This window comes from Tauraco erythrolophus, chromosome 10 (assembly GCF_009769465.1).
Source record: "Tauraco erythrolophus isolate bTauEry1 chromosome 10, bTauEry1.pri, whole genome shotgun sequence".
Classification (NCBI taxonomy): domain Eukaryota; kingdom Metazoa; phylum Chordata; class Aves; order Musophagiformes; family Musophagidae; genus Tauraco; species Tauraco erythrolophus.
The window spans coordinates 22,295,497-22,311,136 of NC_141474.1; the positions used below are offsets into that span (position 1 = coordinate 22,295,497).

At 38.0% G+C, this 15,640-nt stretch overlaps 1 protein-coding gene across 2 annotated transcripts in view; it reads right to left on the reverse strand.

Annotated features, from left to right (window-relative positions):
* Positions 1–4,562: 4,562 nt before the first annotated feature.
* DNAJB4 (DnaJ heat shock protein family (Hsp40) member B4) overlaps positions 4,563–15,640 on the reverse strand; it is a 31,957-nt gene continuing 20,879 nt past the window's right edge. For both annotated transcript variants that reach the window (XM_086617291.1, XM_086617292.1), the window contains exons 3-4: positions 12,122–12,696; positions 4,563–10,516 (exon numbers count right to left, since the gene is read on the reverse strand). In XM_086617291.1, coding sequence (XP_086473417.1) covers positions 10,283–10,516; positions 12,122–12,696 — 809 coding nt within the window. In that variant the 3' untranslated portion in view covers positions 4,563–10,282. The remainder of the gene's footprint in view (positions 10,517–12,121; positions 12,697–15,640) is intronic.

Here is a 15,640-nt window from a genome sequence, read left to right on the forward strand (position 1 = left end):
ACAGCGAACTAGACTGCAGCAACAATGCTGACTTGGCCGAAGCCTGGTACGGTCCGTTTTCTGGCCAATGCAAAGACATGTCTTCCACTTTTTTCCAATTGTGTTATTATATAAGGTGTATACCTTTAAAGTCTTTCCCTAAATCGTACAAACATAGATCGCAAAAAGTTTACCGTCTTTCCACTCACTAGTTCAGGAATTTCTATTAGTAATGAAGTACTAAATATCGATCAGAATAGGTTTATATTCAGGATAAAAAAGAAAACGTGAAATAGACAAGGACTTGAGCCAGCTCTTGCTTACTTACCACAACTGTACAGTGTGCCTATAAACCTCTAAGGATTAATAAAGCAACAGCCATATAAGCAAAGTTTAAGAGGCTTCCGATTGAACTGGACAGCTTTTAATTACTAAGATTTAACATATCAATATTTGAGAAGTGTTATTTTCTAACATTTAGTAGATTTACAATGTTTCCTTCTCCACTGTGGAATAGAGAAACAGTCACACCTTACAGAAGCCATCTTCTGTGCTCCAATACAACTACACTCACCTCCATGGAATTGCTCTTTTCACTGGTGTACTGAATCCACTCAAGATGTGAAGAGTGGAAACTTCATGAGGCAACATCCCACACTCCCAAGGGAATCTGCTATAAAGCTGCAGACAGAATCAGCATTGCCTTACCGTGTTCTGACTCTTGTAATAAAAAAAAGACAAACCACTGAGGAGAAAAAAAAAAACAAAATCACAAAACAAAAAAAGGCAGGGGGGAGAAGTATTCTGGCACATGGAGTCAGACCAGGTGGGCTCAGAGAAGTCAGTTATAAAGCAGCAGCCTAGAGTCAAAAGTTCTCAGCATAGCTCATGAGAAAGCACCTAGAGCATCTCAGAAAAGGCATACAACTTTTACACTGCTTATGTTGCAGGGAAAAAAGGTTTGAAGCCAGTTGGATTTCAATCTTTCCAGATAGCATGTAGCAGATTTAACTGAATACTCAAAAATGCCTAACTTTTATCCAATTCTAATCTAAAATAATTGGATTCAAGATTGTTATTAATTTTCTAGTAATTTCCACCAATTAAAAATCACCGTAAAATAAACTTACCATCACACTTTATAGTTGACTTTCCAGTCCAGTTTGAAACCAGAAAACTTAAACTGAAGATTTCTCTGAACTTGGAGAACTGTGTGTACTTTTTCCCATTACTGGAATGCAATTCAGACAGCACGTTGGCATAAATTGGATGAGATTGCAGTGAGGCGAAATGAGATAAGATTAAATAACAGCACCAAACTGTTCATGTTCATTCTGATTATTTAGGAGCTTTTGCTGTTTTGCAATTTTAAATGTGCAATTTATTTTAAAACATGCCTTTTTCCATTTACTAAAATGTACTGCAAAGGAATTGGTGACACTGACAAGTATTTATGTCTTGTCACTACTAATCTTGGTCTCTACCAACTCATTCCTTATCTTTTCAAAAGATAATTGAATCAATGTTAAAAAACAGTATATACTGTTTACAGTCATTATTGATTTTAACAATTTAGTTAATGCAAATGAAAAGAGTCAAGTTTCCATATAGGGACATACATAGGTCATGCAGATTTGTTTTATTTTGAAAACTCATGAACATTGACAAAGCCCTAATTTAGATACTTGTTGCAAAACTTTCTTCAATAAAACTGTTAATGTTTCCATGTTTCATAAGGAGATGGACGGAAAAAGACAGCTGGCACCAGAACCATGCTGATCCTACTTACAACACCAGCATCAGCTTTTAACTATGGAATGAAAAAAACATGAGACCAACAGAGCTGACCGAATAAACTGAAGATCACGTTGTACTGTTAATACAAACAGTATGGAGCATGTATACGCCATCATTATTTACATGATGTAATAGGTGAAATTCAATCTTTTTGCTGTTGTTTAAATCAGAGGAAGGTAACATTGCACATATGCTAAATTACTCTCGAAAGCCAGACCTAGAACAGCATCTACATGAAATTGTGATAGCAGCCCCCAGCTTTGGCAAGTGTTAAGTGAGTGTTCAACACTGTTTCATCTGCCCATTACTGCTGCTACATGTGCTTATTTTTGCTAAGCTGCAAATGCTATTTATTAATATTGCTCTGATCATGGATTAGCAGTTTCAATCATTTAGATTTAAGCAGCATAACATAGGGTTGACCGAGTGATCTCTAGAGCAAAAAAAAATGAGTCAGACTCCTGAGAACCTCAAAGAATAAAAGCCTATAATGGACACAAGACATGTTCTCCCACTACAACCAATCCTGCTCTCAGGCTTCCTTGAATATGTACTCAATAGGGAACTAACTATCTGCCAAGAGTAATTAACACACATCAAAACTAGATCATGAATCCAAATAAGACTCCCGCAATTCAGGATAGTTAGGACCCAAAAATTACTTAAATTTCACTTTTTGTAAGTGACATTGTCAGAGAGTTAACCATTTAAATAAAAACGTTAATCATCATTATTAGTCTTGGTTTTAGAAGGAAAAATAAACCATGCACTAAAAAAAAAGTAAAAGTGAGTTTCAGTCTGAGTATATTACACACTGCAGCTGATCACATTCTTCAGTTTCTCAGCCGTATTACTCAGGATTTAAGAATCATGGCATGCAACAGCCATAAAGTTTGTGGAGAAAGTATGTGGAATACAACAGAGTCATGTTACTGACATGAAATGCCACAGTGCTATACTGCAAACTATCAGTACATAAAATTGTTTCACTACACATATAATATATATTTGTATCTACCTGTGACTTAGGCAGTTTTTACCTGCAGCATATTACATCTTTCTGGCCATCCATGTTCCAAATGAAGCAACTGCTTAAAAGACTTACTGGTAAAATCAGAGAATGAAGAGCTGCTTTTAAGATATTTCAGGACCTTATCTTGTTTTGTCTAATGAAAATAAGACTGAGAAGAAACATAGCTGGTACTCATAAGTATCTATGATAGCATTAAATTGATATAAACTATCTAAACAAAAAAAAAGTTGATAAAAATAAAAGTGAAATAGCCTATTCATAAATGATGTTAAAAACTATTTTTTAAACCATCAGAGGATACTGCATAACAAGACCTTTCAATGAGATTGTATTTTCTCCTCTATTTAAGACAGGAGTCCAAATAGGGCGGCCTGTGGCAGGAGAAGACCAAACTCCATTACTAAAACTTACTGATCTTCAGAGAGTTTGTCCATACTGCATTAAGTATTCATATTTTGGCTTTGACACACGAAAAACATCAACTAGTAAAACCATCCTCTGAAAGGTCATGTAGCAGCAATAAACTCACTTTGCACACTGACTTCAATTTTGGAATTGTGACTTGTTAGGGAGCAGACGGGGATCCCAGGGATTTTGATCCTGTTTCCTAGTACTTTTAAAATCAGTTTGTTGGCATATTATTATGTGATTTTCCTGGATTGCTCTCAGAAGTGGTTTTAGGTCCTCATTACGCTTGGCCACAGCTTTTCTGGCAAGGGTTCCTTCTCATTGAATCCAGTTTATCAACCTTTCTTTGCACGTAGATATAAGCAGTTGAGATGCTTTTTTGGAGCATGCCATGAAGTACTACTTCAAGGAAACGCTGTATTTCAGGAGCTGGCTGGGTAGGGATTTGTTGGGGGTTTTTTTCATTACATAGGGCAGTAGGAGCATGAAGATGATAGTTTGTCCTTGATAAAGCAATCAGGCATGACTAACAAGATTGTTCTTGCACAGCTCCTCCCTTGGGTAAGCCAGTAACTACAGGGGAACAAAAGAAGCACAGGACAGTTGTACCTTCTAGACCCAGGAGGAGCAACAGTAGACCTCTACTTTCACTCTTTAAATAACTGAACAATTCACTGGAGGAGAGAGAAAGAAACCAATCATGCCATCTAATAGTCCATTGCTGAGCAATTCAACAAATGAAGAGCTGAGATCCTGTACTTCACGAGATGAGTACTGCCACTTGCCCAGTTTGCATGCCAAACAGTAAGTGAATATATGAATACCCTGGCTTTATAGGATTTGTTCAGTAAGCAGTACAGTAAGAACTACTAATGTCAGCTGCAAAGGAGGGCTAGCAGTTACTGACCAGAAAATTGTCTCTTAATGATATTTACAGCAGCACATCTATGTCCTGTGTTTTTTAGGTCTAGCATATGAATTCAAGTGCACAGAACTTCACCCTTAATCATAGCAAATTTCACTGGTGGGGTAAAACCTGTTCGATTCCCAAAGTATGTTACCAGTCAATCAGATTAGCACGTAAGATGCGCATGCTAGAAAGGAATGGAGTGCATTTAGTTCGTCCTTGTCTAGTCACCTCCAGACCTCAGAAGCTTCATCAACTATACAGATTAACAAAGGAGGCCAGGAGAATCTGTGAGCTGCCTTAACGACTATTACTTAGAGCTCTCTAAATGGATCCCTATGGGACTGATACTGTTGAATGAAGTCAGGGGAAGTGACTCCGGATCTGGCAGGGCGCCGATCTGGCAGGGAGCGCTTTTCAAATGCAAGACTGACCAGGTCTTCGCAAACATACTTCTCCACAATCACCTGAGTTTAGTGGCTTTCCCTTCCATTGTGTATTCCACTCTTTCTGCCTGATACTATTCAGTCACGCACATCATTCTCTCAAACTCCTGTCTATGAAGAACTTGCAACTGGATAATCCTGTCAGTCAGACACACAGGTCATCATCAATTATCCAAGTGCCTAAAGCAGTGAAATAACACAGTCTGTCATGAGAGGATGAGAGACATTATGATTAATTAGCCTAGCACTTTTTAAAATCAGTCATCCATGAACAGAGCAAAGCCCTTACAAAGGCTACAGACTTCACTCCTTTAGCTCAGTAGCATCCCAGATATACAGATTCTAGAAGCACATTTTAAGACTGCATCATCACATTAGCGAGACCAAGTCACTGGGGAGTGGCAAAAGCATCTTAAAAGGCTTAAAGATTTGGGGAGGTTTCTAGGACTAAAATATTTTGAAAGACTCAAGGGTTATAGGCTAAGAATAAAAAAGATGTAAATATGTTGAGAATCATACAGCCTCAATTGAAGGCCAAAGAAATTAAGGTTTGGAAATCTGTCATTTTCCTCTCTGAGCAAAAACTAAATGCCAGCCAGTTGCACTTAGTGTGTCTAAAAAAAAAAAGAAAACACCAAACCACCACCAAAAGCACAAAGCATGACTCATCAATATGAGAAGTTTAGTTTATGCAAGCATAGGGCTAGTGGCACTTACCAAGTAGAATGGATTCTTGACCAAATACAATTCCCTTTCCAGGCTGCTGATTTATTTTGGAATGGGCCCTCCAAAAAAAAATAATCCACAACTAATAGCAGATTATCCAGTCAAGACAATGGTCTCCTCCAGTCTCTAAACAAAACCATGCGAGGTCAGGAATTTCATGGCACACTGATACCTGTGCACAGCTCAACCAGGGTCTGTAAAACCAAGCCAGCTATAGAACTTTTCTTTACCTGTGCTTTGGCCCTTTAGCACTGAAGGTACAATGAGTCCAAGAGCTTGATTCATTTACTGCACTATGCATCAATCTGATGGATGGCTCCTCCGTATGCTTGGATTTTTGAGAATCAGACATGGATACTGTTTTGAGCATTTACTAAAAATACTAGAACTACCACATCTGAGAAACTGAACACTGATAACCTCATCTGACTGATCATCATAATACATATTGCTCATCTTCAGAACTGTTTGTGAGTTTGGACTGAAGGTCTTATTGAAAACAGGGGTGAACACTAGAAGAGGACATAGAACTAGAGAAAAAGCTCCCATCCTATAAAAGGCAAATAGAAGTGAATACACAAAAAGCTACAAGATGAAGGTGGTAAGAACACTGGAGACCCAACCCCACTTAGTCCGTTATGGAAGTAACAAAGTAAACAGGTTAGGACTCAAAAACAACCCCAAACCACAACATCTGTTCAACACACCACAAATACGCTTCAACAAGTTTTCAGCAGAGATAACACAAAAAAGGCTCAGTGGAAGAGTGGAATACCAATATCCTCATGACATCAGAAAACCTGCTTTGGATCAGTCACAGAGTACCACTGCATGGCAGAAAGGATAAATGGTTGTAATGTAGCTTAACCTCAAGCTGTTGGAAAAGGAGGGCATCCTAAAGCTTGATGTTTAGGAGATGAAAAAAAGGTTCTTTAGAAGTACAGGTTTTTATAGACTTGTTGAATGAACTCCTCCAAAGCAACCAAATGACTTTTATTTTCTATGGCACCTAAGCAACCTTCAGGAGATCAAAATATCTTTCGCATCCCAACTTCATGAACGTCCATTTTACTTCCATGTATTTCAGTAGAGATATAGTAGTTGACTGAGAATTTTCCTCCTTCTTCCATGTAGCCTTTATTAGACAATCAAGTGTTTTTTTAAACATACTTTTAAGCACATTTTTTGATTAGAAAAATATTAATTTTTGTGAATCCTGGATTACATATATATTAATGCTCCCTCTCATATTTTGAAGTAATTCCACGTGCTATTTTCCAAAACATACACTTTGTTACCTTTCCATAATAAAAGAAATACAAGCATTTCATACCAAACCTATAGTTCTGTATTTTGGGCATGAAAAGTTGGAAAAGGTTAGTTTGCTATATATATATATATACACACCTCTAAATACACAAGATACTGCAATTCCTCTATTTAACACTACTCTTACCTGAAGATGGTTACAAAATATAGTCCTAGTTGCTGCAATTTTTTTTTTTTTTTTTTTAAAAACAAGTCAAACTATGGTTACAAGATCCTGGATTACAAAATGCTTAATTCCATTTGCTTTAAACTGACAAACAGGTATTTTAGGATGATATGCAACGAAAGGTAAGAGAAAGTTAAAAACCAACTTTACATTTTTTACTTAAAAAACACATAAGAAATGCAATATGGAACATACTTAAATGGGAATCTTTTTAAACAAGCAATAGTGTTAACAATATGTGTAAGCGCTAAGCAGCAATTTTTTTTTCCCTTTGTGATACTGCTCCAGTAATTGTTTTGTTCCTTGTAGATCTAGAACTACTACTAACCAACACTGTAGGAAAAAATCTGCAGTTGAAAAACTGACTCGAACAGTATCTCCCAGAAGTTCTATTCCTTTGAGTAACAGAAATGGGATTCTTCTTGTGCTCATTAAAAAGTTATTGTAAATTAAATCCCAACTTCCATATGATTTACTTTCCTGCAGAAAACCACATATATGAAGATAACACTGCTATTTCTTAAGCTACCGAACAGAGCAGGTAACTACTAAATGTCCACAGGCAAAAGGCTGACAGCAAATCTTACATATATTCTTATGAAGAAACAAACAAACAAAAAACAAACAAAAAAACCCTTTGAAAGTGTTATTAAAGCACTGTATTATGGTTTTAAACTCAAGTAGTAAAGCACGCCTGCAAGGCATTTCTGTCACCAAAATCATGCTGCAAAAATCCAGGGAACCAGCCCTATTACTGTATTACAAAACTAGACTATTACAGAGGCCTCTCCATTTCCCTACACACCTTTTAACTCTAAAGACAAGTAACCCATATTTGTATTTTAAAAAGACTCAATTCAGGCATATGAAAGTTTATGGGCAACTCCTATGCCATTCTGTGTCTTAAGCAAACTTTCCTTTAGCTAGGACCTGGGCTTTTCCTTTTTCTTCATGGGAGTGACATTCAGTCTTTGAAAATAATGAATACTTGAGATCAGCATGATCTTTAAATACCTGCACTAGCCAAATACTTTTACAATGTTCTTTGTGCATCTTTCTACTCAAGCACAGACCTACTCCCTAGGGACTCGAGCTGTCACATCAGTACCACCCACCTTTGGGCTAAGCCTCATTTGCAGAACATGGCCCATAGCACTGTCTAGTGAAAAGCACTAAGTCCAGGTTCACAGAATCATTTAGGTTTGAAGGAATCTCTTAGGATCATGTAGTCCAACAACTCCTTCTCAAGCACAGTCAGCTAGAGCAGGCTGCCCAGAACCATGTCCAGTCAGGTTTTTTTAGTATCTCCAGGGAGGATGGCAACTCCTCACCCTCTATGAGCAACCTGTTCCAGTGTTTGATCACTCTCAGAGTAAACAGGTGTTTCCTGTGTTCAGATGGAATCCTCTGGTTTCTAGCTTGCGCCCACTGCCTCTTAGTCCTGTCACTGATTGCTACTGAGAAAAGCCTGGTTCCCTCATCTTCATTCCCTCCCATCAGATAAGATCCCCCTAAGCCTTTTCTTCCCCAGTCTGAAGAGCTTCAGCTCTCTGAGCCTCTCATACACAGCACTGTGCTAGACCTGCTCCAGTAAGTTTGCATCTTTTTTGTACTGGGGAGTTCAGAACTGGACAGTATTCCAGGTGCATCCTCACCAGTGTTGAGAGCAGAGAGGAAGGATCAACTCCCTCAGCCTCCTAGCAAAGCTTTAGCCTTTGTTGCCACAAAGGTGCATTGCTGCCTCACAGTTTGTTGTCCACCAGGACCCCATGGTCTCTCTCATCAAAGCTGCTTTCCAGCCAGTGAGCTCCCAGGGTGTACTAGTGCCTTGGGTTGCTCCTCAGGGAGCAAGATTTTCCATTTTCCCTTGTTGAACTTTGTGAGAACCCTCTGCCCAGTTCTCCGGCCCACTGAGGTCCCTTTGAAAGGCAGTACTTCATCTGGTGTTACCAGCCACTCTTCCCAGTTTTATATGATTCGCAAACTTGCTGAGAATGCACTCCATCCCATAATCCAGGTCATTAATCAAGATGTTGAATAGTACTGGCCCCAGCATTGAGCCCTGGGGTACATCACTGCTGGATTGCCTCCAACTGGACTTTGTGCCACTGATTACACCCTACTGTGCCCACTCATTTGGCCAGTTTTTAATCCACCTCACTGTCCACTTATCTAACCTGTACTTCGTTAGCCTCTCTACTGAAGTCAAGGTGAACAGCATGGACTGTTCTCCCATCGTCCACAAAACTAGTCACCTCACTGTAGAGGGCAATGAGGTTGGTCAAGTACAATTTCCCCTTGGTAAATCTATGCTGACTACTCCTGATCACCTTCTCTTTCATGTGTTTCAAAATGCTTTCCAGGAGGATTTTCTCTATCACTTTCCCAAGGATTGAGGTAAAGCTGACTGGCTTGTAGCTCTCCAAATCTTCCTTCTTGTTTTCCTTGAAGATAGGAGTGATATTTGCTCTTTTCCGGTTTACTGGAACATCTCCCAATCTCCATGACCATTCAAAGATAATTAAGAGTGTCCTTGCATGGCATTAGCTAGCTCCCTCAGCACTAGGGGTGCAACCCGTCAGGCTCATTGACTTCCGGCTTAAGTGCACCCTAATCTGGTCCTCCAGCACCCAGGTTCCAGACTTCCCCTCTGGTGTCAGGGGCCTGGAATTCCTGACGGCTTGTTTGACTGGTATAGACTGAAGCAAAGAAGGCACTGGAGTACCTCAGCCTTCTCCATGTCATTTGTCAACAAATGTCACCAGTTTCCCCGACCTATTTGACAGCAGGCCCACCATTTGCTGTTTATGTACTCGTAGAACCCCTTCTTGCTGTTCTGTCTGAAGGCTGAGGAACTACCCCATAGCAAATGGCTACTCTTGCTCCTCAAGCCACATGCCCTTTACTAGACTTGTAATGCAGTCCTCACACCTTCTCAGGCAATAAACAAAATACTTTCATTCCACTGGGGGACAGTTCAGGAGTCCAAGCTGATTTTTCCAGCCTATGCTTTGTGCAGTGGAAGGTAACATAGGAAAACAAAATCTTTTATGTTTTGCTCTTTAAAATATTTATACATTTGTGTATTTCTACTACTATCTCCAATTTCTGTATAAATGGGTAACAGTATAGATACAGTAGGGATATAAGAAAGAAAGTACTTGGAGGCTCAAGTACTGTACAAGAAATATGCACTGACTTCGTAAAAATTAGGCAAAATAATGAATAAACTTTTCTGATTAGGAAGATGTAAAATAAAATAAGTGGTTTCTCCCGTAAATTTTACTGCAGAAGTCACCTGTATGACTTGTACTTAACCCTTTTCTTGTCATGCAGCATTACAGTATACCCCCCCACCCATCCCACAAAACAAAACAAAAAAACCCAAATATTCCACTAGTTGTTACAGATTGCACTTTTAAAGCACAGACTTGCCAGTCTTCTGCATTTCCAGTGTCCTATTTAAACAACTGACATACACAGTCTTCACTTTATGAAACTGGAAGATTTCGCCTAAGTACTTCTTTTGATGCTGGAGAAATGTTATCTGGGAAAATTACTTCAAATTCTATAATTAAGTCTCCACGTTGGTCAGGATTTTTGGGAAACGGCAAACCATATCCTATAATTCTTCTTCTCATCCCAGGCTTTACAACTTCATTTACTGTCATGGGTATGGTTCTTCCTTCTATCGTTGGCACATTGATAGAGCTGCCACACAAAGCCTAAAGAAAAATTGTATCATGAGAAAAAGAAATTGATCAGAACTTTATTTGTACCTACAACTGAATTTGGATTATTCAGAAAAGACTAGCATTCTAAATAGTATTTCCACCATGCACTACTGAAATGTCAAAATTCAAATACAGTGTTCCTCTATTAAAAAGGGAAGGCTTCAATTTGTCGTTGAATAGTCACAGAATTTTCCAATTTTGCACATGGCCACTGGAGGGTAACTAAGCTTATATATCCTTCAAAAACTTTATCAAATAATAAGGTGGTTGAGCACAGAGTGAATGAGCTCTTCACTCATACCTCTCTAGAGATGCCCAGCTCCTCAGTATCCAGTGGAAATTTAGACTCCTGTTCAATTTTTTGTTTACATTAAACAGGGGTTTACTCAAATACACCATCAACTTATACTGTATCAAATTGCAGAACAACATTTAAGTGTCTATGAACAGAGGCATATCAAACTTCACAACCATCTTAGAAGAGCACTTGTGATGCTCAAAGAAAAGTGAACAATTATTTTGGTGCAACAAAATTAAAACAACACTGACTTTCTCCTGCTTTAGCCAATAGTTTCTTTTCATTACTAGGATCTCCGATAATAACATTTTGATTCCTCCAACTTCACCTGATTCAACCCACTAAGTATATACCAATAAGGTCCAATTTACGTAACAACGAGCCTAAACAGGCTTTTATCTATGAAGGAACTACATTACCCACATCAACATTAAATATTGTCTTTTCTGCCTCTCATCCTATTTTAGGTGCTTCACTTCACTTCAGATGTATTTTTAGTTAAGAATCCTTTAAGAAGAGAGCTTATCATGTACACAAAGAGCTTATAACGCAAGCAAGGGTTTATTTCTCTATCTAATAGTAATTAAGAAGAAAAAACACACACACTCAGCCACACTATCTTTTAAATGACGACGATGTCAAGGCTTCAGACTCTTAAGAACTCTGCTCAGTTGTCTTTCTGTTTTTTCCTTCTCAAAGGCAATGTGTTTTGACTTGGAACAGAATTTTAAAAAGCTATACCATTTCTATTGTTAAATATAGCTCCTATAACACCTGTTCACAACAATTTATCCTCATGAAATCAACCTCTATGTACTTGGAATTCACACTGAAATAACTTATGACATAAAAAGGCAGACTTAGAATTTGTTGGCAGTGAAAACATTTAAGACATTTCTACTTTGGCCTACAGAAGTAGCAATCATATCATAGCCGTAAGGAGCATACTATATTGGATGTATTTGTTAATTGTATTTGTGTTTGTTACTTCAGTCTAATATCTACTTAGCTAGAAAGCTGAAGTATGAAGATTTAAGAAGTATCAAACTTTACTCTTATTCTTCCACCCTCATTCTCTTCCATCTCTACAGTAAACAGCCTAAAATAATACTCCATTTATAAATGATCAAAACAGTTAATGCTTCCACTAAAATTAAGCCACATTTTGATATTACAAGAGTGAAACTATTTTTTAAAAAACAAAACTTTGCTGCTGCCATACAGCTTGTGCAGCGTAGCCATTGTATTGTATCATAAGAAGTTTAAACACTTAGAGTTCTACCAAAAGAAAAACTTACCTCCCTTAAGCTGATTTTAACAGGATAGATAATATTTGATCCATCTCTCTTGAAGTGAGAGTGAGGTTTATCTTTAATGATAAAAACGATATCAGCTGGAATTGTGTTGGGTGTTTCATCACCTTCTTTTGGAAAAGTGATTTTGGTGCCTTCTTTCCATCCTCTTTTTATCTCAATAGTAAGAATTTTGTCCTCTGTTCGGACACTTCTACCATCTGGGTTAAGCCTTTTACGTGAAATCCTCATTCTTTTTGTGCAGCCATGATAGATCTCTTCCAATGACACTTTAAGTTCATGGATTACAGGGGGATCTTGTTTACGACGTAATTGGCTACCAACTGTATTCCTTTCTCTTGGAAAACCATTCATACTAAAACTAGTGAAGGACCCAAAGGGATCACCGTCCACCTCCATGTCTTCAGTGTCTCTGCCACCAGGCATCCTTCTTCCAAAGAAGATCTCAAAAGGATTTGTGCCACCGAAGAAAGCTGCAAATGTGGCATGTGGGTCACCATGGAAGGAGTATCGGAAGGTACCACCCTGTCCATCAGGTCCTCCAGCTCCTCCTTTCAGACCTAAATAAGACCAATAAGCAAAGTTAAAAACAATGGAATATTAGTACAAGCTTTCCTATCGTACAGCGTAACAATGTCAGAACTGATGAGTCAACAAGGTCTTTGCAGTAGAGTGAAAGGTCTCCTTTTCAATGAGGACTCACCATCAGACTATGCAGTACCAACTAGTAATTCATTAACTTGAACAGCAAAGTAGTTTCTGAAGCTCTAGAATGACTTGTACTTCAGAACAAGTATTCTGACACTGTCAATTTTATTTCATGTGATTGAAGCCAGTTATTCAAAGAATTAGCATCTTAAAACAGAAGACAAGTCTGCTTGACTTGATCTTTTCTTGTTCTGCAAAGCCTGTTGGGAGTTGCATCCCTCTTCAAGATCGCTTCTGGGGAAATTATGCAGTATCACATGCAACATTTTCCATAGTCTCCATAGCTCTGCTTTAACCCAATGTTAATTAGCTTTACCTCTGTTTTCCTGCAATTCAGTTTGAGTAAAAGGTAATATGTCAATAGTCAAGAAGCCATATGCTTCCTTAACGTTTAATTCAGAATCCCAAACTTACCACAGCTCATGTTCCTATGATATAAAATAGGTAAGAAACCTGGGAACTCTTCTCAATCGAGCCACAAATAAAAACATCTTAGAAGTTCTTAAGACTGATTTGGGCACAAAAATCTTGTATATACTGTCACCATTTCTGTGCAAAAAATAAGAATGTTCTTAAATAGCTTTTTTCTTTCCCGTCTATCTTCCACAAGGAGAAATCTACATCTCATTTCTTTCTCATAAGATTTTCCTTACAATTCTCACTGGACAGTCCCTTGTACTTCCTGCTCTCTCACTCCAAACCCAGCTAAAATGAATTTTCTTAAATGCCTCTTTCCCAATAGATAATCTCTAAGTATTTCCTCATAGTAGTTAGTGCTCTCTTGCACTGACCATTTCAGGAGACCTTCTGAAACCTTTAAGATGAAAGACTGAAAATTTTCTTAAGAAAATTTATAATGTTTCTTAAATTTATAATTTTTTTTTTTTTTTTCAATTTTATAGCAGCTCAGTACTACAGCTGCTATCCATAGCCATAAAAATGCCAAGGCTTACATTAACGAAGCATGCCTTCCCCAAGTTTGAAAGCGTGAGGGTTTTCTGGGTTTTGCTTGGTTTGGTTTGTCGGGGGGCGGGGGGGGGGGGAAGGTACTTGGTTTGGTGGGGTTTTTTGGATGGTTTTTTTTGAGGGGGTGGTGGTGGGCTTTTTTGGCTGAGTGTTTTAGACCTATGTGCAAACTTAATACTGGTTATCAACAGTAACCAAGTGAGACATTAGAATGAGAATGCTTTCCTCATCTCAATATCAGACATATTAAAAGTACTTCACAACACGTAGTACCTCCTTCTGTGACAGTACGATTGATGTCAAACAAGCAGATCTATGACAGTAGAAGGACACCTCCTAGAATAGCTAGCCAAAAGTTCTTATTGAAGGTAGTTCAAGTTCCTGGCTGTAAAAACACTGAGGTTTCCTCCTTCCTCCCACCTCAGCCCCTGCCTTTCCCTCACAACTACTATTTACACTCTCAGATGAAACTGAAGAGCTTAGAGAGCAACTGAGGCATCAGGAGGTATTTCCAGATTCACTATTCTACCAAAAAAAAAAAAAAAAAAAAAAAAAAAAAAAATCATACTTTGGTTTAACATTATGCCCCAGGTAAACAGAGATCTACTTTTTGAACCTTCATCTTCAAGTATGCAATACTAGGACCTATGCAAAAGGCTGCATTGATTTATATGCTTTACTTCAAGCTCTTTGGTAAAAGTGACTAAAATGATATTTTGGGAAAGTAGTTAGGATCAGCTGTTGCACAGGAATCTAAAATGCAAATGAAACCATAGGGTAAATAGGCTTATAATGCTATACAGAAAGGAGGCAGAGGGTAACAAAGAAAAGGTGCAAGAAGGCAAAAGACCCAAGAGGCAAAGGTCTCTGGTATCTACAGAAACACTTTTTTCCTAGAATGTTACAGTAACAGCACTGAAGCTCTGAACGCATACAGTGGAAGAAAAGACAAAAAACCTGCATCCTCTGTAGAAGCTGAAGGTCTTCTACATGAATTTATGGAAGTTAACAATTGTATTAAGTCCTATAGACTACAGAGGACCATGTTTTATCAGGCACTCATAAGAATCCACAATTTTCCCAAAAGTACGGCTAGTTAAGTGTCCTCCTTTGTATTAGTAAAAAACATGGGCCTGAGTGAACGGCAATGAATGAGTGGACCTACTTATTGCAACGGAAGTAATTATTTCACATGGAATTTCTGATATCATACATTTAAGGGAAGGGATGTTAACGACTTCCTCTGTTGCTCAATCATGAGACTGAAAGTCATGTTGGTCAAAAATAAAAAAAATAAAATCATCCTCTCCAGATAACCATTTTAGGATAAATATGACATTTCTGAGGCCTCATTCTCTTGGCATGTTATCACTGTTTACAATTAAAGCTAAAAAATTCTTCTGGTATTTCATGACATCAGCCAAATTCTTTCCTCTCCAGGCAAGAAGCCAAGGACAACTATGGACTGGACACCTGGGCTTCTGCTCAGAAGGACTGTCCTGCCTAGATCAAGCACACTGCCCTTCAGCAAAAATTTAAGAAAAGAATACAGCTCTTTTCAACTGCACCTCCACAAGAAGACAGCAGTAAGAGATCCCAGAAAGCTACTTATGGGTCATATAAACTTTTTCAATTCAGTAATTTTTGCCTGTCAAGTATTTGGGATTTAAAAAAAAAAAACAACACTTAAAATAAGTGTTAAAAATATAAAAACAATTAAAATAAGGAATTTAAACAATATCAGCATTAAAACTGTGCACTACATTTTACATTAAAAAAGCTAATGAGTCAAACTTCAAGTAGTACAAATACATTGCCTAAAAAATCAAC